Below are 22,277 nucleotides of genomic sequence, written 5' to 3'. Positions count from 1 at the left end.
ATGGTTGGCATTTTTTAGCAATAAAGTATTTTTTAATTAAGGTATGTACATTGATTTTTTTTTTTTTTTTTTTAGACATAATGCTATTGCACACTTGATAGACTACAGTATAGTGTAAACATAACTTTTATATGCACTGGGAAACCAAAAAATTCATGTGACACTATTGCGATATTTGCTTTATTGTGGTGGTCTGGAACTGAACCCGCAATATCTCTGAGGTATGCCTGTAGTCTGTGTCAGTTTTTTTGCATGTATTTGCCTTTACTTAGAACTGAGCAAGAACATTTGTCATCAAAAGTAGAAGGCTGAAATCCCTCTCTTTCTACTTCACACAATGTTGAAGCATTTTTGCTGATCTGTTGACACAGGAAGAACAGAACATTCTTAATGGGGCTATATGTCAGTATTTATTTGTTGATAAACAGAGAAACATATGCTTTGTACTTTGCCTGTGTATAAAGTCTCTTAGTTGTTTATATTGAAATCTAAGACCCAGTGTGTTATTTTAAATATATTACAGATGACCTGGAAAATGTATTGGAAAAGGAAATCTTGAAAGAGAATAAAGAAAGCACACAACAGAGAAAAGAACGATGCGCTTCTACTGATTCTACAGACTCTCTGATGGTAGAAATGCCATTTGTCAACATAGATATTGAAGATGAATTTGCTGGTAAGTATGTTTAAACAAAAGTAGTGTAAAAGCATAGATGTATCACACATGCAGTTCTTGATCCTGCCTGTTGGCACGTACAGGTAGGCTGTTCATTTGGAATGGAGTCTCACTGAGAACAGAATCAAGTCCAGAGTCTCTGTTTTTAGTACTCAGTCCTGCAAATAGTTGAACATACTAAAAGTTACCATTCTGTAGTCCATCACAGAAATGAGTCACAGGATGGAGGCATCTTGTATGCCTGTTAATATTACTATATGTAAGCTTCTCAAATGATAATGATGGATTTTATAAGCTGTCTTCCAACATGTGTGTTCCCAAAATGTAGCTAGAAATGCACATATAATTGGACAGTGGATGCCTGCGGTCTCATCAGCTGATGGAGATGCGTCAGGCTGCATGATGGGAAAGGGTCTACAAAGTCTTGCAGAAATGAGCTGGAAGAAAATAATTTATGAAACACTGGAAGAACTGGGCACGTGCACTTTTCTTTCCCCATGTTGGAAGGGGTCTTTGGAAAAGGAGGAGGTAGAGAGTAGGTTTGGGTTGGATGAAATTTTCTTCTGGGCTGGGTTTGGTCCACAAACTGTAGGTTGGCTAGTCCTACTCTAATACAACTTTTTTCCTTTAATAATTCTATGTATTGTCTTGCATTATATTTCAAAATGCAGTGTGCATGGGATTTTGTAACTTAGTATTGGCCCTTTTGCTATAAAGTCATGTTCAAGCATAGACAGTATCAGACCTATTCCACTACAGTGTGAGTTGGTTATATGCCAGCAGTTGTTTGGAAACCATATGTCTATGTTAGTGGCTAATAAGCCCTGTTTAGAGGTATAGGGTGTTCAAGTACAGCACTCCACTTGCATGACAATGTTACCTTCAAGTTGGAGTGGGATCCCAATCAGACAGTTCAGAACATAAGCACATCAGATGCCTGGGAAGATGTTCTCCAGTCAGCTGACTGAAGTCCAGCTCCTGTTGGCATGATTTAAGTGTATCTTTGTTCCGATTTGTCTCCATCCTGACAGTAGTTTGTTTGTTTTTTTCTCTTCAGTACGTTTAACCTCTGAAGTAAATTTAAAAAAGAAAAGAAAGAGGACTACTGGAAGGGAAAATGAAGAAGACAATGAGAGAAAGAAAAAAAAGAAAGAACAGTATCGGCCAAATTTTTTCATTTCTATCCCAATTACTAATTCAGAGGTAATATTCTTGTATTATACTAATTTAGTATAACCAAAATTATTTCAACGTGTGCTTGTGTTTATAAAAAAGTGTCTGATCTTGAGCAAAATAAATTGTTTTCAAGTATTTTTCAAAGCACAGTCTATTCAAATAGTGACTTTTTTATGTACCTACCTTTTTCGTGAATAAAAATGTTTATCTGGAAAAGATTAGAGAAAACATTTCTCTCTTTATTCAATTTGTCAGTTTTATGGATTTTACATCGTTTTGATTGAAGTAGGTTTAAATTTCCCCTCTATACTCTGTTTCCAGTATTGGTTATTTTGTCATTTCTTTTTATTTAAACAGGAAAATCCCTAGCAATATATTTTTAGCATTCCTTAGAGGTAGGAATTTATCTTGGGTAACAACACATTCTAAGCTCTTGAAGTTTCGTACTCTTTATATTGCTTAAAAACTGAGAATTTCACTTGACTGCAAGTCTAACAAAGAAATCATCTCAGTCCAAGCTGTTTATTCATTGTAAATTCATATTTTCAGTTTTCTTGTTTTTGTTTTAGTGAAGGAGGAGGTGTGTTTTAGGGATTTATTATTTATCTTAGTAAAATTTTAATTCCAGTAGCAATGTCCATTTTAGTCCTGATCCTGCAATTTGTTCTGCAGAAAGACTTTGCAGCACTGGCAGAAAAAAAAAAAAATTGTACTTTATCCATGACTTGTTGTTTCTCCTATCTGTGAGATAGTTGACCTGTACAAGAGCTAAGCACACCTACCTCAGGAGATGTTAAATATTCTTTTTACAACAAAGGCAACATCTCAGAAGAGAATTCACTTCTTCATCCCTTTTTCAGTTTTGTATATAAGAATAAAACATCTTTGGTTAAGATTTAAATTCAAATCCATTGCTTTTTTAACTAGGCAGTTAGTAGTTTAAAAACTTCTCAGTGAAATACATCATCTTATTTAAAATATAAAAGAGCTGTTGTTTTATTCAGATGCCTTTCAAATGGATTGAAAAAGGGCAGTGCTCTCTTTAAGAAAATCTTTTTTCTTGAAGTTAGTGTGTGTTGTTTCATTTAACCTAATAGTAGATGAGAATGATTGCTTATATGCTGTGGGACCTGTCTGATATGACTGTTTTGATAACTTCTGTGTCTTCAGCAAGGAAAGTAGGTGTATTATGTTTAAATGTTAAACCCACCAGTTTACCACCATTTCCTAACTCAGATTTGTTTTTTATTATCAGCAGATACCTTCCAGGTGATTTTTAACTTATCCTACATCTGTAGTATACATTCTCTGAGAAAGTCAAAGATTGAGAGAATCTGAAATGAAAATAAAAGCAAACTAGGTCTGAAAATTACAGTGTAGTCTTTGATTCTTTGAAAAATTTTACATGAAAAAGAGATTATAGAGACTGATTTTTATAATATTCCCAAATATCTTGGGAGACCTTTTATGCCATCTTACTCTGAAATATCTCTTCTTCCAGTCGTCTCTCATGACTTAACAATTGCAAGAATAATGTAGGGGTTTATATTCTGATAATTGACAATTGCTGCTCACAACTGTTACTGTTTCAAATTTTTGGCTGAGTGAAAAAGTCTTAACTGTGCATGCTTTTTTATATGTCATGTGTTTAGTAATTACAATTTCCTGTCATTTACAGAGGTAAAGGAACAAGTATATTAAATCTCAGAGCACTTGAGAATTCCAAGACTTCACTATAATGTTTTGTTTATACTTGCCTTGGATGTAGAGTTGTTCTGAAAGTAAAAAATACACATTGGAATGCGTGTAGGCAGCATTAGCCAAAATTTAGACTTAAACACCTGGTGTCTTGATAGCCAGAGGGGAGCTGGTAATTACTAGTGGTACTTCAGTTAGTAATGAAAGACTTTTCTTTTGTGAGGATCTAATTTTATTTTAGTGAAGTATTTTAGGCACTTCTAGTCTTTCTTCATATTATAGGTAGTATCTTTAAGTTTTACACAGAGAAACATTTTGTAGCAAGGGGTATTTCTGGCAATATTTAATGAATTGTCTGTTTTACAAATTAAGCATTTTTCTTGTTTTCATTTTAATTGTGTTTTGAATCTTCAGATGGTCCATTAATTTTGAATTTATGTTGAACTTTGTATTACTAGTTTTGTAAAAGTAGTTAAATGAATGATTATAAATGTATCCTTTTTTGGTAATTTTTTTTAAGTTATGTCTCATTTGATGTGTTATCAGTGGGTAGATTTACTCTTTCAGGGTCCTTTAGTCTTGATCATAATTAGGTATAGTTAATCTGTTAAATATTTAAAGCTTAAAGCCTTTATATTCACTTCCTCGTAGCGTTGTTGCAAGAAGCAAAACTAAGTTATTTTGTTATTCTTCAGGGTAATGTAAGCAATGGGTGAGGTGACCTTGAAATCAGTATTAGGGTCTTTATTTTTGGGCAATTTTAAAAATAATCTGAGAAGGGAGTAGTTGGGTATGATCTGCTCTCGGATATTTCTTTTACTTAAGTTATGAAATCTCAAATTAAATGAAATGGTCAACATGATAGCAGATGAAATTTAACATAAAACTTTGAAAGGTACTGTAAATAGCTGGTTACATACCACTTTAAAAGTGTTTATACACTGGGTTGTAACTAGTTATTACAGAGATGTAGAAAGAGTCTTGATTTGTGTACTTAAAATTCATTGCACCAAACAGTTAATTTCACCTTGTCTTTATTGAAGAGAACAGAAGGAATGAGAAGTTAGATTCTGTGTAGTGATGGCCTAGTGATGGCTATGCTACATCTGTTGCATTACATTTTGGTCATATAACTTCTGGAAGAACCCACTAAAAATAAATTCTCAAAGCTCCCAAAAATACAATTGAGAGCTTTTTTTTTTTTTTTTTTTTTAATAATGTAGATTGTTCAGAATTTTGTGACTTTTCCCAGAGAGGGAGAGGGAGGGAGAGAGAACATCTTCTGTCTTCTTTCTGTTTTGCCTTTATCAGTGAAAGGGCAGCTCGTTTTATACTCTTCTGGTGCATTCAGCAGCAGCTTGTCGCTGGAACTGCTATCTGGCAGTTCCAAAGGGACGTTATTCATTAAGTTTTTAGCTTGGTTTCCTAATGGAGCTTACACAATTGTGAGTTTGCCTCTCTGTTTGCCTTGTTATGACCCCGTTTATGGGTTTTGAAACTGTTGTCCAAATTTGGATAACAAGATTGACATCCTGGAGGGACTAATTACCTACGATTTTTGTGGAATTGGTGGTTGTATAAAAGAGAGAGCCTTGAAGGAATATGCTGCTGAGTTAAAGGCTTGTGGTGTGAGTGTGACAATTAGCTATTCTTTTAGACCTGCCAGATGAGCAATGAATATATGCATGTTTGTTAGCCAGTGAACCCCATATAGCTGAGATTTCACCATAGCATGTACTGCTGCTTGTCCGAGCCAGCGCTGAAGTCTATGCCAGGAGCTGGCAGTAGTGCAGGGAGTTCAGGACGTGAGCAGGAAGGGACTTAGAGGCACCGTGGAAAGGAAACTATATGGTTGAGGGGTTGTAAGGCATTGGCTGCAAAGCTGAGTGCTGAGTAGCACTGATCTTTTTTAGAGCTAGGATGATCTTACTGGTATGATAACACGGTTCCAAACTGTTAGTGCCTGTCTTGGGTATTCTGAAGGGCTTGTACATTTACACTTATATTTTTCCTTTGCCAGCTCTCAGATTGTGCACCTGCACATTAAATTTAGAAACAATAGTTGAAAAAGGAATAAGATTCTAATTGAAGTCATAGACTATTCATTTTTGAAATTTAGGGTTTTTTTTCTTTACTAGATAACTGCATTTTCTTTTTTGAATAGTCTATCTAGTCACTATGTTGTAATTATTAGGGATTATGTTTACTGCTGTTATGTCTTGTTTAAATGTGGGTTACATTCTTCCTGCATCTGAGAATACAGTAAAAGTGTCATTTATCTAGGATAAGATAAGTTCTGACTTGTAAAGGAAGATGATTTTTGCAACATGATTTATGATCAAAGTGCTGGTGCAGTTTTTTTCAGTGTCGTACACTATCTAAGACACTTCTGGTTTTGAAGATGCCATATCACCTTTTTTGGCAAATTGTTTTTACTCTTCTTCCCTCTTCCCCCTCTGAGTTGATCCCTTTCAGTTATAATTTGTTTTTATTTATATGGCACATTAAATAAAACTCCTGCATGGCAAAACTTGTCTGAAGAGCCTGGGTTCCAACAGTACTGACCATTCCCTTCGATTGTGCTTTTTTTTTTTTTTTTTTTTAAATTGTGATTAACAGAATTACTAAAATATATTATGGCTTTTTTTTTGACCTAAAAGTGACTTGTGCTTATGTTATGAAAGCCAATATGTACAGTATATTTATATAGCATTCCCCAATCAGTTTAAATGAAAAATCAGATTTAAGTTCTCTAAATGGTTCTTTTATGAACTGATTTGTCTGTAATATCTTTGCTTACCATGGTTTAAGAAATCACACATTTTGTCAAAAGGTCAAGGTTTTTAGGTTTGATTTTAATTTTGACTAATATACTCAGGCTTTGTTGCAGGTTCTTCTAAATAACTACAATTGGATTATTGGAATTGCAAGCACAGTAAACTTTTTCAGATACTCTTTATAAAATGTGTAACCACAGGAATAATTTCTGATGAAGAAAATATAAATCAAATGCTTTTAAGGAAAAAGACTGATGGTATTATAACTGTATAAATGTTGTGCGGAAATTCCTTAAAATATGTTTGAAGAGAGTGCATAAATTATATCTCTCTCAGACAGCATAATCAGAATTGTAAATCAGATATAAATTATGTACTGAATATTCCTCTGTTTCTTATGAGCCCAATCCTGCAAAGAGCTCTTTCTGGTTCCAGACATTTATCTGCACATAACAATATAATGTTTAGCAGAGAGGGTGAAGAAAGTCCTTGAAGAAACCTCTGATCTGGACTACTGGCAGTGCAAAACTGAATGATCTTAATCTGTTCCAGGAATCTGTCAAACCTCTGGCTACAAGCTCCTATTGAGATGTGATGGGGGAATGACTAGTTATTTACTAATCACTCCATTTCTACCCACTTTGCGTTTACTCAGGCCAATTAGAGACTTCATCAGATGATGAAACTTCTTCTGCTAGAATGGTTTACATAAAAGTTTGATTTCAGTTTGTGTGTTTTCTTGTTCACTTGCATTATAGGGTACGGTAACTGTCGTGGCTAACTGTTGCTTCTTTCTTCACAGATTTCTGGCGGTGTTCAGGCTGTCCAAGACACAATAATACAAAAGGATCATAGACTTTCCAAAGCAATGGTTCACTGTGGCTCGTTGCATGTCACACTATTGGTGATGCATTTATCCAGTAAAGAAGAAGTTAGCACGTAGGTATTTTGCTGTTAAACTAAGTATATACAAATGGTTTTGTTGGTGCAATTCACAAAAGACTAGAAGGGGTAACTGATGCTTATTTTCTGTCAACAATAAATTATTAGAGTTACTGAATATTTTATTAATGTTGTTCTTAAATTGCTAGTCTCAATTACTGGCTTTTTTTAACTTATGGTGAGATGTCATGAGCTCTGCACAAAGCATGTTTTTTTCTTGCATTTTTCAGACTGTGTCCTGAACTTGCATGCATAAATTTCATGTTTGCTGAGGTAATTATTTCAAAACAATCTTTTGAGGTAGGGAGCGTTAAACAGATTAACAGTTAGGGGAACTTTCAGAATTTCATAGCTCAGCAAATATTATAGGCCAAATTAGTAATCGTCACTGAAAGACTTTAATGAAATAAGTCTTAGCTACAAGCTAATGCCTCATGTGGTTAGAGGTGGTTTATGACACTAAGTGAATTTAGTATACCGAAATTAAAATATAAATACAGTAAAAAAGTGGTGACTATTAGACCTTACTGAAAGTATGATTTTTATATTGCTTCAGTGATATAGCTGAGTTCTTGGTCATACAAAAGGTAGAAAAGTTGTGGAAAGGCATATGTATTATATGATCATATCATGTCTGTGTATAAATGTTAGATGCGACTATTTGCTTTATAAAAAAGTGTATTCTACTGTTTATCACATGCTGTATTGCCATCTGATAAGCCTACTTTAATGTACGTGTTCAGTGGTTAATAAGATGTTCTTTTAAGCCTGTCTGTATAGCTGTATTTTATGAATGTTCATAATAATGATTTGTGTGCCTAGCTGTAATTTTGATTTGAAATGAAAACATATTTTGCATTTCATAGTCCTGCACCCACAGACTTTCTCTGACCAGGTCTGCATCTTCTATTCAGATGTGGTGCCCAGTGGCCTACCTATGTGACATTTCAGTAGCTGCATACTGTAGTTGTAGAATTGAGATTGCAAACACTTTTGCATAATACTCTGTTACAGTAACCAAATGCTGATGAATGGTCTGCTGGGATTAAAAGAACATCTGGGATTCCTCTGTTGCTTATGTATCAATTTTATAATGGATTGCTCATGAATCAAAATTCATCAGGTCCTCGTAATGCTGTGAAAGAGAAGCCTTACTTTTTCATCTCCCCCCAGATGAGTTCTTTTTAGGGTTCCCTCTGTCATATATCTTCCTGGCTTTCTCTGCAGTGGGAGGCATGTGGTCCACATACTGACTTATCTAGGTCAAATAATTAATAGTTGCAGTGAGACATTGCTTTGGATATAGTAATGCGGTTACAAAATAATGTCTCTAATAGTAAGTGCATGTGTTGAATCATTTTTTCCCCCAGAGAGTTTGGCTGTTAAACTACAGATTGCTCATAAGAAAGCCAGAATCAAAGACAGAATGTAGAAATGATTTGGTAGTCAGAGGCATACTTTTAATAAATAGGAAATGTTGTGGCTGAAAACATTTAACACAGCTAAAAATAATGAGATACCAGTATATCTAACACAATTGCCCTGGTTGTTTTTCACGCCTGTTTCCCTGAATGTTGCAATACTAAATCCTTCAGGCCTCTATCCTCTTATCTCTCCATTGAGGATATCAGCAAAGAGTCTGTCAGCTTCCTCCTTCAACACTGATCTGAAGGGAGAGAAACAGATAGCTGGTAATAGAGAATAGAAAGGAAACCAAAGAATTCTGGATCTGCTGGACTTGCTGTCTTCTCCACATTCCCTTTGTCTCCTGGAGTGTGTGTACCAGCTTCTTTCTGCCCTGGTTGGTAGCACCTGAAAGTTGGTGAGAACAACCACCAACTATGTCAGCAAGATTTCTTTTTAAAGGAGTTTAAGCATTAACTTTTTTAGAAGAGAATGTGAAAGGAGATGTTGAAGGCCAGTATGCCTTTTCATGAATACTTTTTAGAGAGTCCTAAGCAGTATATCAAAACAAATATCCCTAAATTCAGTATCTTCTGACTCCTTGAGCTCCTTTTTGGCTCTCACTGTCTGACTGTCACCCCAGCACTTACTGATGGAGTTCTTCTCTGCATCTCCCAGCAGAACTCCACAGTCCAGGCACCCGGGAGCTGTCCTCTAGTTAGCAGCAGCTTCCCCAGTGATTCGCCCCTTCCCTGGCCAGGTGCCTCCTACAGGTATCTAGCCCAGCTATCTTCAGGTGTTCTAGATTATATTTTCTATTATTTGTGATTCTTATTTTTTCTAATTGATGTTTTCTGTTTAATATATTGGGAGAACTTGAAGAGTAAATGCTGATTTTTCCTTTCTTTGCTTCACCAATTTTTGATACCAGGTTAACAGAAAGAAACCAAAATCCAGACTGACAAAAGAACCTGTGTGTAATGTAGGGTTACAGTAATCCCTCAAACAAAGTGCATCTAGTTAAGCAGGCATCTGAGATGAGCGTTCACAGATCCTTAAGTTTGGATCCATTAGTTACTTGTATCTACATTTTTTTTTCTACTGTGTATGCACAATAATGCCTCTGTCTATGCAGAAATGAAATGTGTTGAAGGTTATTTGAAGTCAAAATGTGTGAAAGAATGTTCTATACATAATGTTGAATGTAAGACAAAATATAGCAGCAACTTCAATTCAAAAACACCGAATACGAAGTGGTGATAGTGATGGTGTTCCCTTTGTGTGATATTTTAGTACATACAGCTTTGGCCCTGAAAATGGCCCCAAAGATCTGTAGTTTAGGCCTTCTCCTTCTAAGGGAATCTACACCTGCAATTTCCATGCCAATTTTATAGCTGACAGGCTATAGTCTAGCCTTAATGAACGCACTTTACATCCTTTTTGTAAAACTCTATGAAATCAAGAATGTGCAATTTAAAAAATCTTAAGGAAAACAAGCAAGAAAATCAGGACAGCACTCCCTTCAAAGAAAGGATTTCTAGTTTATGCTAGCAACCTAGGTGTATTTTATCCATTTACTTTAATGTAAAATGCATACAGAGCCATGGGATCGGGTACTAGAAATTACGAGTCTTATCTTCCCAGTAAATAATCCCTTCATTACCAGGCTATAGTGTCACAGTCCATCTTGCTTGTTATCTGTCAAAGACTCTGTGAATCTGACCTTTTCATTATAAATATGAGAGCTGAAAGGATTCAGTTTGGCTTTTTTTGTAAGGTTACTTTTTCTAACAGGAATTCTAAGTGAACAATTTAGCTAGTTTCTAAAAAAGAACTTAGGTAAATTTTAAGTGCTTTAATATTTACATTGCAACAATACAGAAAACAACAGGCACTGCTTCTGCAGTCCTCATTGGAATACACTTAGAATGTTCTGTTTTTTTCCTTTTGTTATTTCTTCACCCCAGTTTGGAGTAAAATGCTTATAAACTTTCTTGTTACCCCTTTGGGTTGGTGTACCCACTAACTGAGTGTACTGAGTGTAACAATGCCGTGTATCTATGTTTGTGTGCTTTGGTCAGAATAAATTATTTTAGACATTGTAAATACTACTCGGGTATGCAATGACAAGAAAATACCACTGTTCTGTTTGTTACTGTTGAAATCAGTGGTAATGTTTGCCCTTATGCTGTATTCTTACAAAGCAATGGTTAGATGTTATAAAATGACTGATAGAATACAAAAATACAAAATATCCTAGAGTGAGATGATAACAATTTCTCTAAATATTTTACTGCATTTACAAGGTTGTATATGAAATAAAAAACAGAACTAAATCTTCAGTGACACAGTGCTGTATTGAAAACACACTGCACTATTGGAATGGATCTTTCATAGCCCTCCTGAGGTAGAGTTGAGCTAGTCAGTGATTTCTGCAGCCTACCCTACAATGTAGAAATATAAATCTTCATTCATTTAGGGAACAGAGCTTTCCATGGCTGAAAGCTCTCTGTGCACCCGTTCTCAGATGCAAAAAATGCAGAGAGAGATTTTAGCTGCGTGCATGATTCACTACTTGAAAGCCACTGCCATTTTCGACAGAGTATACGTGAAATACCTGTACATGTTTTGGAATGATTTTTCAGATTCATGCTGGCAAATAAATTTACAAGTAATGGCCTATGAAGTAATCTGGCAGGTATAATCTGTATTAGATGGTGTTTTTGAAAGATCTTCAAGTATAGCACAAACAGAAGACAGTGAAACAGTCTTGTGTAAGTGTGATGGAAGGGTAGGTAAATGGCAGAGACTACACCCAAAGAGAAATACATCTTTGTCAAGGAACAAGTAATTGCATTGTTGCTTAAAATGGCCATATGGGAGCTAAAATACTACTAGGCTGTAGGTTAAAACCATTTAAAAAATGGGAGGAGTATGTTAATCAAGGAATTTTTGTTGTGTAATCAACATTGCTCCTTTCTTACCTGGCTTAAATTTCAGTTAACTGAGTAGTTCTGATTCAAGACTCCACCTTGGTAAACACAATGGAAAACTGTGCAAGGAGTTTTTAAATGTATAGGCATAAAGAATGTAATTTAGCCTGCTTCATATGGTAGGAAAGAGATCAGAAATCATGGTGATGCCTTTCTTCCAGATACTATGAAAAGACTAAAATAAACTCTCTTGAGAGTTTTTAAGCTGTTACTGCCATCTAGTGTTTCTAAAGTCAGCATCAGATTAGTGAAATAAAAAGTTTACATTCAGTTTCATTGAATAGAACTAAAAGGTTTAAGTATGTGAGAGAGATTGCTTTTAGAAGACACTAAATATATATATACATATGTTTGTTTACCAGAGGAATCATTTCAAAATAAGTGCAGTTCAAAACAAGTATTTCATGTACTTGTACATGTATTTAATGTGGCTAATAAAAAAGATTATTAAAATGTTACCAGGCTTGCACCTGTTTAAGTTTTATGTAGATTATGTGTGCATGCTGCTTATCTCTTAAAGAAAGTAAGTATCAATTCATATCATAATTCTTTCCCTAACAGTTCTCAGAGATTAATGGTAATTTTCTACATCATTTTATATATACGTATGTCTGCATGTGTAAGTATGTATAAGGAGTCAGTAACTTCTGTTTATAATATTTAAAACATTCTGTAGTAACTTTGAATAAAGCAAAATCTTAGACTATTCATCTGAGATGTCAGGAGACTTTAAGCATATGAAATAGCTGACCTGGAGTTTTACCAGCACCCTATAGATTCACATTTGTTTCTTTAGAAAAAATGAGGAAAAATGTCTTCTCCCCAGTGGAACAAATATAAGGAATAAAATTCAGACTACCTTTTCGTATGGGATAATCTTAAAAGGAAAAAAAAAATGATTGGAAGCTTCAAATTGAGCAGTGTTGTATTGTTGTCTGTAAGTGATCTGAGTGATTTTATTAGATTTAAGATGAACAAAAGTATAATGTTTGAGAATGGAAGACCAAGTGCTTCCTAATAAGCAGTTTATTTAAATTGGGTGCACAAAGCAATAGAATCACAGAATCACAGAATCGCTGAGGTTGGAAGGGACCTCTGAAGATCATCTAGTCCAACCCCCCTGCTCAAGCAGGGTCATCTAGAGCACATTGCACAGGATTGCATCCAGGCGCGTTTTGAATATCTCCAGAGAAGGAGACTCCACCACCTCTCTGGGCAACCTGTTCCAGTGCTCTGTCACCCTCACAGTGAAAAAGTTTTTCCTCATGTTAAGATGGAAGTGTCTGTGTTTCAGTTTGTGCCCGTTGCCTCGCGTCCTGTCGCTCGGCACCACTGAAAAGAGTCTGGCCCCATCCTCTCGACACCCTCCCTTCAGATACTTGTACACATTGATAAGATCTCCTCTCAGCCTTCTCTTCTCCAGGCTAAACAGGCCCAGCTCTCTCAGCCTTTCCTCATCAGAGAGATGTTCCAGTCCCCTAATCATCTTTGTGGCCCTCCGCTGGACTTGCTCCAGTAGTGCCACATCCCTCTTGTACTGGGGAGCCCAGAACTGGACGCAGTACTCCAGATGTGGCCTCACCAGGGCTGAGGAGAGGGGGAGAATCACCTCCCTCCACCTGCTGGCAACACTCTTCCTGATGCACCCCAGCATACCATTGGCCTTCTTGGCCACAAGGGCACATTGCTGCCTCATGCTTAACTTGGTGTCCACCAGCACTCCCAGGTCCTTCTCCGCAGAGCTGCTTTCCAGCAGGTCAACCCCCAGCCTGTACTGGTGCATGGGGTTATTCCTCCCCAGGTGCAGGACCCTGCACTTGCCTTTGTTGAACTTCATGAGGTTCCTCTCTGCCCACCTCTCCAGCCTCTCCAGGTCTCTCTGAATGGCAGCACAGCCCTCTGGTGTATCAGCCACTCCTCCCAGTTTTGTATCATCAGCAAACTTGCTGAGGGTGCACTCTGTCCCTTCCTCCAGGTCATTGATGAAGAAGTTGAACAAGACTGGACCCAGTACTGACCCCTGGGGGACACCGCTAGCTACAGGCCTCCAACTAGACTCTGTGCCACTGATCACAACTCTCTGAGCTCTGCCATTCAGCCAGTTCTCAATCCACCTCACTGTCCACTCATCTAGCCCACACTTCCTGAGCTTGTCTATGAGGATGTTATGGGAGACAGTGTCAAAAGCCTTGCTGAAGTCTAGGTAGACAACATCCACTGCTCTCCCCTCATCTACCCAGCCAGTCATTCCATCATAGAAGGCTATCAGATTGGTTAGGCATGATTTCCCCTTGGTGAAGCCATGCTGACTACTCCTGATCACCTTCTTTTCCTCCACATGCTTAGAGATAACACCCAGGATGAGCTGCTCCATCACCTTTCCAGGGATGGAGGTGAGGCTGACTGGCCTGTAGTTCCCTGGGTCCTCCTTCTTGCCCTTTTTGAAGACTGGGGTGACATTGGCTTTCTTCCAGTCCTCAGGCACCTCTCCTGTTCTCCATGACCTTTCAAAGATGATGGAATGTGGCTTAGCAATAATGTCCGCCAGCTCCCTCAGCACTCGTGGGTGCATCCCATCAGGGCCCATGGATTTGTGGGTGTCAGGTCTCTAACCCACTCCTCCTCCACCAAGGGAAAGTCTTCCTTTCTCCAGACTTTCTCTCTTGCCTCCAGGGTCTGGGATTCCTGAGGGCTGGCCTGAGCAGTAAAGACTGAAGCAAAGGTGGCATTCAGTAACTCTGCCTTCTCTGCATCCTTTGTCACCAGGGCACCCACCCCACTCAGCAGCAGGCCCACATTTTCCCTAGTCTTCCTCTTGCTGCTGATGTATTTGAAGAAGCCCTTCTTGCTGTCCTTGACATCTCTAGCCAGATTTAATTCCAAACGGGCCTTAGCCTTCCTCGTTGCATCCCTGCATACTCTGACAACGTTCCTATATTCCTCCCAAGTGGCCTGTCCCCCTTTCCACTTTCTGTATACTTCCTTCTTCTGGTTGAGTTTTGCCAGGAGCTCCTTGCTCATCCATGCAGGTCTCCTGCCTCCTTTGCTTGACTTCCTACTCTTAGGGATGCACCGCTCTTGAGCCTGGAGGAAGTGATGTTTGAATATTAACCAGCTCTCTTGAACACTCCTTCCTTCTAGGGCCCTCACCCATGGGATTCCTCCAAGTAGGTCCCTGAAGAGGCCAAAGTTTGCTCTCCTGAAGTCCAGGGTTGCGATCCTACTTGGTGCCCTGCTGCCTCCTCGCAGGATCCTGAACTCCACCATCTCATGGTCACTGCAGCCAAGGCTGCCCCCGACCTTCACATCTTCCACCAGTCCTTCTTTGTTTGTTAGTACGAGGTCCAGCAGCACACCTCTCCTTGTTGGCTCCTCCACCACCTGTGTCAAGAAGTTGTCACCAATGCTCTGCAGGAACCTCCAGGACTGTTTGTGCCTAGCTGTGTTGTCTTTCCAGCAGATATCGGGGTGGTTGAAGTCTCCCATGAGAACCAGGGCCTGTGATTGTGAGGCTACTTCCAGCTGTCTGTAGAAGGCCTCATCGACTTCCTCATCCTGATCAGGTGGCCTGTAGTAAACACCCACAGCAGTGTCACCCATGCTAGCCTGCCCTTTGATCCTTACCCATAAGCTCTCGACTCGCTCTTCATCCACCCCTAGGCACAGCTCATTACATTCCAGTTGCTCTCTCACATAAAGAGCAACTCCACCACCTCGCTTTCCTGGCCTGTCTTTCCTAAAAAGCACGTAGCCATCCATGACAGCACTCCAGTCATGCGAGCTATCCCACCATGTCTCTGTAATGGCAATGAGATCATGGCCCTGCGACCGCACACATATCTCTAGTTCTTCCTGTTTGTTCCCCAAGCTGCGTGCATTGGTGTACAGGCATTTCAGGGAGGTGATCGAGCATGCAGGTTTCCCAGGAGGGGTACAAGAGGGTCCTCCATAGCCACATCCCATGCGCACTTCCCTGGCTGCATTCACCTGCTGGAGGCATCCTGACTTGAGCAGTCTTTTGCCAACTACCCTGTCACTATAACTCTCCCCTTCCCCCATCTTTCCTAGTTTAAAGCCCTCCTTACCAGGTTGGCCAACCTGTTGGCAAAGACCCGCGTGCCCCGCCTCGTGAGGTGGATCCCATCTCTCGCCATCAGTTGTCGATCTTCAAACAGGGTCCCATGGTCGTAGAAACCAAAACCCTGTTGCCAACACCAGCGGCGCAGCCAGTCGTTAACCTGGAAAGTCCGTCTCCTCCTCCTCTCATCCATCCCCCTCACTGGCAGGATTGAGGAGAAGATGACCTGGGCTCCCAGACCCTTGACCACCATCCCCAGAGCTCTGAATAGAGACACTGTATTCTTAATGTCTAGTCACTTTGAGGACTGAGTTAAACTAGTTTCAGAAATTACATCTGCTTCTTGGTCTGCCTCACTGTTTCTGGGGTTTTACGGCAGGTTGTGCGAAGCCATTTACCTTTATAAAATGGTGAAAATGGTACTGACAGCACTGATAGGAAGTAGTATAAAAATACTTAAGTAGAAAATCAGTTGATATTAGTAAAGCTCTCTGAGATTGTTGGATACAGAGATTAGTAGGAATGTAGACAGTATTAATATTCACTTTCACATAGATATTTTTCTTTCTTCTTGACAGAGCAGTTGATGCTCTTTCAGACAGCAAAGATTTGGTAGAAGATCTCCTAAAAGGAAAAACTGTGGATTTGTCTTTTCAAGGAATTGATCACTTCAGAAATGAAGTTGGATTTGTGAAGTTGGCAGAAAGTGATCATACAGCTATACTTATGGAAATAGCAGGTACTACTTGTCCATATAGTTTAAGTACTTTAAAGATTTTTCGACAACCTTATAAAGTTGAGCCCTACATGATGATGGAGCACAAAGCTGAGTATATTAGTGTCAATTTAGTCAACATTAATTTACCTTTAACAATTAAAAGGATTAGGTGATGGATTTCCCAGCATAGTTGGAAAGGACACTGATGAATTACAACCAGTTATGTTCCCTCAGATCTTTTTATTTAGTATCTATAAATAACACAGTGCAGATTTGTAGATGGCTACAAAAACTCCACTCTACGTTGTTTTGGTCTAGGTAATGTCTACGGTTTCTCAGCTGATATTTACACTCCTTTCAATTAATGTATTCATACTTACTGACTCTGGGAACTGTATCTTCGGATGCATTTTGTCTAATGCAAAGTTGCATAATTCTCCTCTGTACGTTCACCTTGCTGAGCAAAGCTCTGAGAGACTGAGTGATATTCCTTTTTCCCTTACTGTGGTCTGGGAAGTCTTAAGCTTTGTGTTTCCTTTACTTAGTGTATATCACTCTTAAATCTCAGTGAATTAATTGTAAATTACCATACCTGCATGTATATATGTTTGTGTGTGTGTGTAGATATATATATACACACACACAGGTGTGTATGTATACATATACACATATATATTTATATGCATGTATAGAGTCAAATGTAGCCTTTCTCTGCAGAGCTGGTAGAATAAGGGGAAATCAGGAAAAGGGCATAACTGATCTGCTGGAGGAAGGGAGTTGATTTCCATGCAGCTTTAGCTTGAAGTTTTTCTTGCAGTTGTGGAACCACTCTGTGTGTTGTTCAGTGAGGATTCCCTCCTTGTTATCCAGTGTGTTTGTCTGGCAGTTATGAAGTTACTAAAATGTGTAGCAGGCACATGCTGTTATAGAGGTGCATCCAGATGTTCTCTTCAAGAGCAAAACTCTCAATTCAGTCTGAACAGTGCAGCTAAGACCGCTGTCTTTGCCAGTCAGATAAAATGTGTCCAAAGATACAGTTCTCAGAGTCACTAGGAATATATAAATTAAAAGGAGTATAAATATCAGGTGAGAAACAGCAGATAGTAGCTAGACCAAAACAAAGCAGAGTGGAGTTTTTATATCTGTCTACAAATCCGTCCTTGAGCTATGTTGTTTATAGATATTAAATAAAAAGGTCTCAGAGAACAGAACTGTCTGTAATTCATCAGTGTCCTTTTAAACTATCCCAGCAATTCCAGCTATTCCTTGGAAAGACTCTTTAAAAGAGTTTTTCAGTATTGATGAATTATCTTTTGTGCTCTGAGGAATGTGAGGTCACACCATTTTTTAATAATGCAATAACCCATATAGGACATTTTGCAGAGTAGCAAAGACTGCTGCTGTCACGCTACCTTTTGTGCAGTCCATAGAGAAAAAAATGGAAAAAAAACCCTTACTAATACATTGCTTTCTCTAGCAATTTATTAGTTTAGTTTCTGAAATACCTTTTAAAAATGTTTAGAATTTTTTAACTGGCGTTTTGAAAAAAGGTTGTATAGAAGAGAATGAGAGAGAACTTTTCAGCTTACTAAATTGGTTACGCTGTTATTGGGCAATGCCTTTAAGAAGCAATGCTTTTTAAAATTTTAAGAAGCTCTTGAGAATTATTTCTAAAATTCAGTATCGTAGAAATGGATTAATACTTACAGTTCCAGAGAGGCTTCAGCTGTTGAATAATATTATAATTATTTCAAATATTTCGTTTACCAAGTATTTTTCCAGTCTTTTGGAAGATGTGCTTTCCTTATCCTTGTCTTTGAGTTCATCTTTAGTTTTCTTTTAAAGATGACAGAATATTGTACATACCCTGTTTTATAAACCAGGAGATAATTCATAAACAGGGTTTCCTTTCCATATCTCTTATGAAAGGAGATGAATGTTTTCTGTTAGTGACAGTAACTTTTGATTTTGAGACATTTATAATAAATTATTAAGAACTTCAAAGTAATTAAAGTTGCTAGAGACAGAAAGCTAATTATCTTTTAACTGTAAGAAATAATGAAGGTTGTTATAAATTATTTTCTATTTTAAATTAATTTTCCAGATTTTAATCAGAGTTAGATGAAAGAGAAGATCAGATTTCAACCTTTGTTTTCAGTTAGACACTCATTCACAGTAGACAAACTCACAGTAAGGTCAGAATTTTGCCAGTCTTCATGGGAAGGTAATAGGGAAAGGAGTAACTAAGCCTGATTCCTTCAGTTATAGCACTTGATTTCTCTGTGTCTCAGTTGCCCATCTGTAAAATAAAAACCAAAATTGTTTTCTTTGTAAAGCATACTATTTACTGATACCTACCGGTGAAAATTCTTTGCTTATAGTAAAACTTCAGCTGCATATTTATTATTATTAACTACTACTGCTTTTTAATAAAAACATTCCTTATCATTTCAGTACTTGTTTCTGTCAGCTGCAGGGATCATTTCTTGGCCTTATGCCTGTCATTTAGTCTCTAGACTTATACAGCAATGATTGTTTCATCTGAATTTAATTCTGAAGTGGGGTAGGAAGCTGAACATTACCAGAAGAAAATGGTATGACTTGAGGATATCCTATCTTAACCTAACTTAACATTCTTATTGACTGTCATAACTGTAAATTCTGAATTGCTGCTGATTTCAGAGTATCTTTTTTGGCTTTCTTGGAAATGCTAGTATCATTTCATAACAGATAACCTGTATTTCATGAGAGCGAATTTAGTTTTTATATTAATACCTACACAAGAAGAAGGTTTTTGCATCTGTAATTATGTGACACTGCAAATTATACAAGTGTGTTTCAAAAATTAGGTTAGTTGCATATTACACCACAGAATATTTGAAGTAGTAAGTGAATTTGGAAAAGGTAATGAATTATTTGGCTAGTCTTTCATTTTAATAATTAAATTGTAAATACTATTTGAAGCTGATAGAACTGAGTAAGCGAATCCTGTATTTAACCCATAGGACTTGCAGATTTTTTCATGGATGGATGGATGGATGATGGAGGTTATATTCTGACCATCAGAGGGAGCCTGTGTTCAGTGAACAAAATAGTTACTCTTCTGTTAGTGCTGATTTACTATTTCGTTTCCTTTTTGTCCTTCATTTTTTTAAAAAATGATGATTTTTTGGATTAAATATTTTAATATAGTTAGGACTGGGCTGGAAAGACATGTAGCATACCTAACTAGTCATCTCCTCTAACTTTAGTTTTCTAAAAGTGATGGGTAGTCTAATCTTGCTAAATAGGTTTTCTTAACAGTCACTAGAGAAAGAGAAATGCATACTTCCTATCTTTTGCTAGAGATACATTACAGCTTTACCCAGGCATAAACTGGTTTAACCACCAAACCAAAGCAGTTCTGCCCCTCTTGTTGTGCTGGGGATTTGTGTGGCCCCATGGGGAATACAGCTGTGGTTAAATTAACCTTTTTTTCCTTTGCCAGCTAGCTTTTAACCTATTCAGTATGCCACTGCAGTTTACTGAAAAACTGCATGAATGTCAACACAAGAGAAAGGGGCAGTGGCAGGCATGGGGCTAGAGAGGAACTATCTCTTTCAGCAGCCATGGTAGTTTATGTGGTTCTTTAAAGATTATGAAACCACACGTTTAGCATCTCACGTGGGGTGAGGTGTATTGCCCTCAGAATCTTTCTCTGTGTTGATTTTAGGGAGCCCAGAGAAATCTTTTAACCTAGGCATTTCAGTTCCAGATGGCTGAGGGTAGAATAAGTGAATTTTGCTTCTTGTCAGTTGTTCTTAAGTCGTTTCATATGAGGTATAAATTGAGAACTCAAAACAGTTAATTTTCCATTAAAAGAACTGATTTGTACAAAGTGAACAAACAGCTGTTAGTCCAAATCCATAACAGTTTATATTGAAAATGTGCTGCTGTGATATATATTAGATTTTCTTCTTTTAGTCCACGTTTCATTAATTATAGTTCCAAGTAGTATAGGTAGCAGAACTCTCATGGGCTGTGCAGAAATTTGGCTCATCCATAGCAAGAGAAGCTTACTTTAAAATTGAAAGTAAGCAGCAGTGTGCAGCTGTCTCAAAAATATAATTATCAAGGTCAGCAAATACTTATATACCAGATCATGTTGACGCATATAACCAGGAGAAAACCCCCGCTTTTTGACTGATTTCATTACAAGATCCAAGATACCTATGCACTGATCATATTAGACCTTAGCACTGTTCATGCTTTCTGCTAGATACTGTGTAGTTTTCTGCATGCAACCTTTTCTAATTAAGCTTTGTCCTGTGTGACAATTTTCTTCGTTTTGGGCCCCTTCACTAAATAAGTGCTGACAGTATTTTTCATTAAAATGTTTGCCCCTAAACAATTACCATTAAGGCCTATTTTTAACACCGGAGAGTTTTAGAAGTTTGTGTTTCCAGCAGGGAATAGTTATTAAATACAGTGTGCTCTTGAACTTAATGCACCCATGTAACTAACAAAGTACTAAATGCTGTGCCATTACCAAATCTCTTAGCTCACCCTTTTTTTTGTGTATCACATGGCAAGTAAAAGAGCCTGAAATAGATATGTAAGAGCATGGAGCTGGGACAGACACCTGGGCTAGAGCAGTGTTGCAGTGTCTTTCTTGCCCTTTGACTCTACTGCACATATTCAGGCAAGGTCTTGACATTTTGATCAGCAGTTTGGAAAAAGTCCGGAAGAAAGGATGGAAAAAAAATCTTTTCCGTTTGCTGAGTAAAATGTGATTCAACTCTATAATAAAGGCATTTTCAGAAGGTACAGAGGGCAAATTTGAAGGGAAGATTAAGAGTTTAATAGAAATGAAGTCAGGGCCACAGGAATTAAGTGGAGGGCCTGCTCATAAGGCAAGAGCAAAGGAAACTGTACAGGAGGATGTTGGCATTTACAGACCAGGTAATTAAAAAAAAAAAAAAAAAAAGAAAACTGATTTTCTGCTGTGCAGTCACATGGAATTGGAAGCAAAGCTTTAAATCATTGCAAGTAACTTGTTTAATTAGTAGGGAGATTGAAATATCTTAATTTGTCATAGTATTTTATCTTTGCATCTGGACATTCATTATGGGTTTTATTCTTACCATAATTTTGTGTGACAGAGATAAAACAAACTAACTATGTGCATGCCTGGCTTTGAATCTGCAGTTTAATTTCTCCTTTTTGATAGTTATAAGATATTTTTGAGTGTTAACACTCAAAAATTTTTGAGTTCTGTTTATACAGAATGCATATGATAATGGGGAAACTTGAATGTGACTAAAGGCTGCTGAGCACTGCTGTATTATTTAATGAAACTGAACATGGTGTTCACTACCTTGATTGCCTTCATTCCTCTAAAACTCCCATTAGTGATCTCAGCTTTTGTTTTTTAATGCTAAAAATGGAAAGCCCCGTGGCCCTCTGAATGCAAGGGCAGCAAGTGCTTTTGGATTTCAGTTACATTATTACTTACTGCCAAACACTGAACAGTAGCTATGACAAATACCTTATTAAAATGGAGCAGTAAGATATGCTTTTGCTGTTTAAAAGAAGGTACTTTCACCTACTGCTTGTGTGATAGTGGTAAACACTCAGAAAGTTTTGGAATGAATTAAAGCTGATGAGAGAACTGAGATTCATCAAGAAGTCCCACATAAGCTTGTACTTCAGCCTAATACTTTGAGTCTTCACAGCAGCCTTGTTCATGCTGTAAGGTTTACCTTTACGAGTTTGCATCCAGGCGAACAACTGGGGATTGCTTGCTCCACTGCTCCTTGGATTGGATTTTAGGAAT

The 22,277-nt window shown here is 37.7% G+C and overlaps 1 protein-coding gene across 5 annotated transcripts in view; it reads left to right on the top strand.

Annotated features, from left to right (window-relative positions):
* AKAP7 (A-kinase anchoring protein 7) overlaps positions 1 to 22,277 on the top strand; it is a 99,429-nt gene that overhangs the window by 6,260 nt on the left and 70,892 nt on the right. For all 5 annotated transcript variants that reach the window (XR_010883752.1, XM_067293722.1, XM_067293720.1 and 2 more), the window contains exons 2-5: positions 524 to 676; positions 1,734 to 1,879; positions 7,130 to 7,266; positions 16,323 to 16,483. Coding sequence is in view for 4 of the 5 variants with exons in the window: in XM_067293722.1 (XP_067149823.1) it covers positions 524 to 676; positions 1,734 to 1,879; positions 7,130 to 7,266; positions 16,323 to 16,483 (597 nt within the window). In the remaining variant the exon portion in view is untranslated. The remainder of the gene's footprint in view (positions 1 to 523; positions 677 to 1,733; positions 1,880 to 7,129; positions 7,267 to 16,322; positions 16,484 to 22,277) is intronic.

The sequence above is a fragment of the Apteryx mantelli genome, chromosome 3 (genome assembly GCF_036417845.1).
Source record: "Apteryx mantelli isolate bAptMan1 chromosome 3, bAptMan1.hap1, whole genome shotgun sequence".
Classification (NCBI taxonomy): domain Eukaryota; kingdom Metazoa; phylum Chordata; class Aves; order Apterygiformes; family Apterygidae; genus Apteryx; species Apteryx mantelli.
The sequence above is the reverse complement of the archived record's forward strand: the minus strand, read 5'-3'. Positions and strand labels throughout refer to the sequence as shown.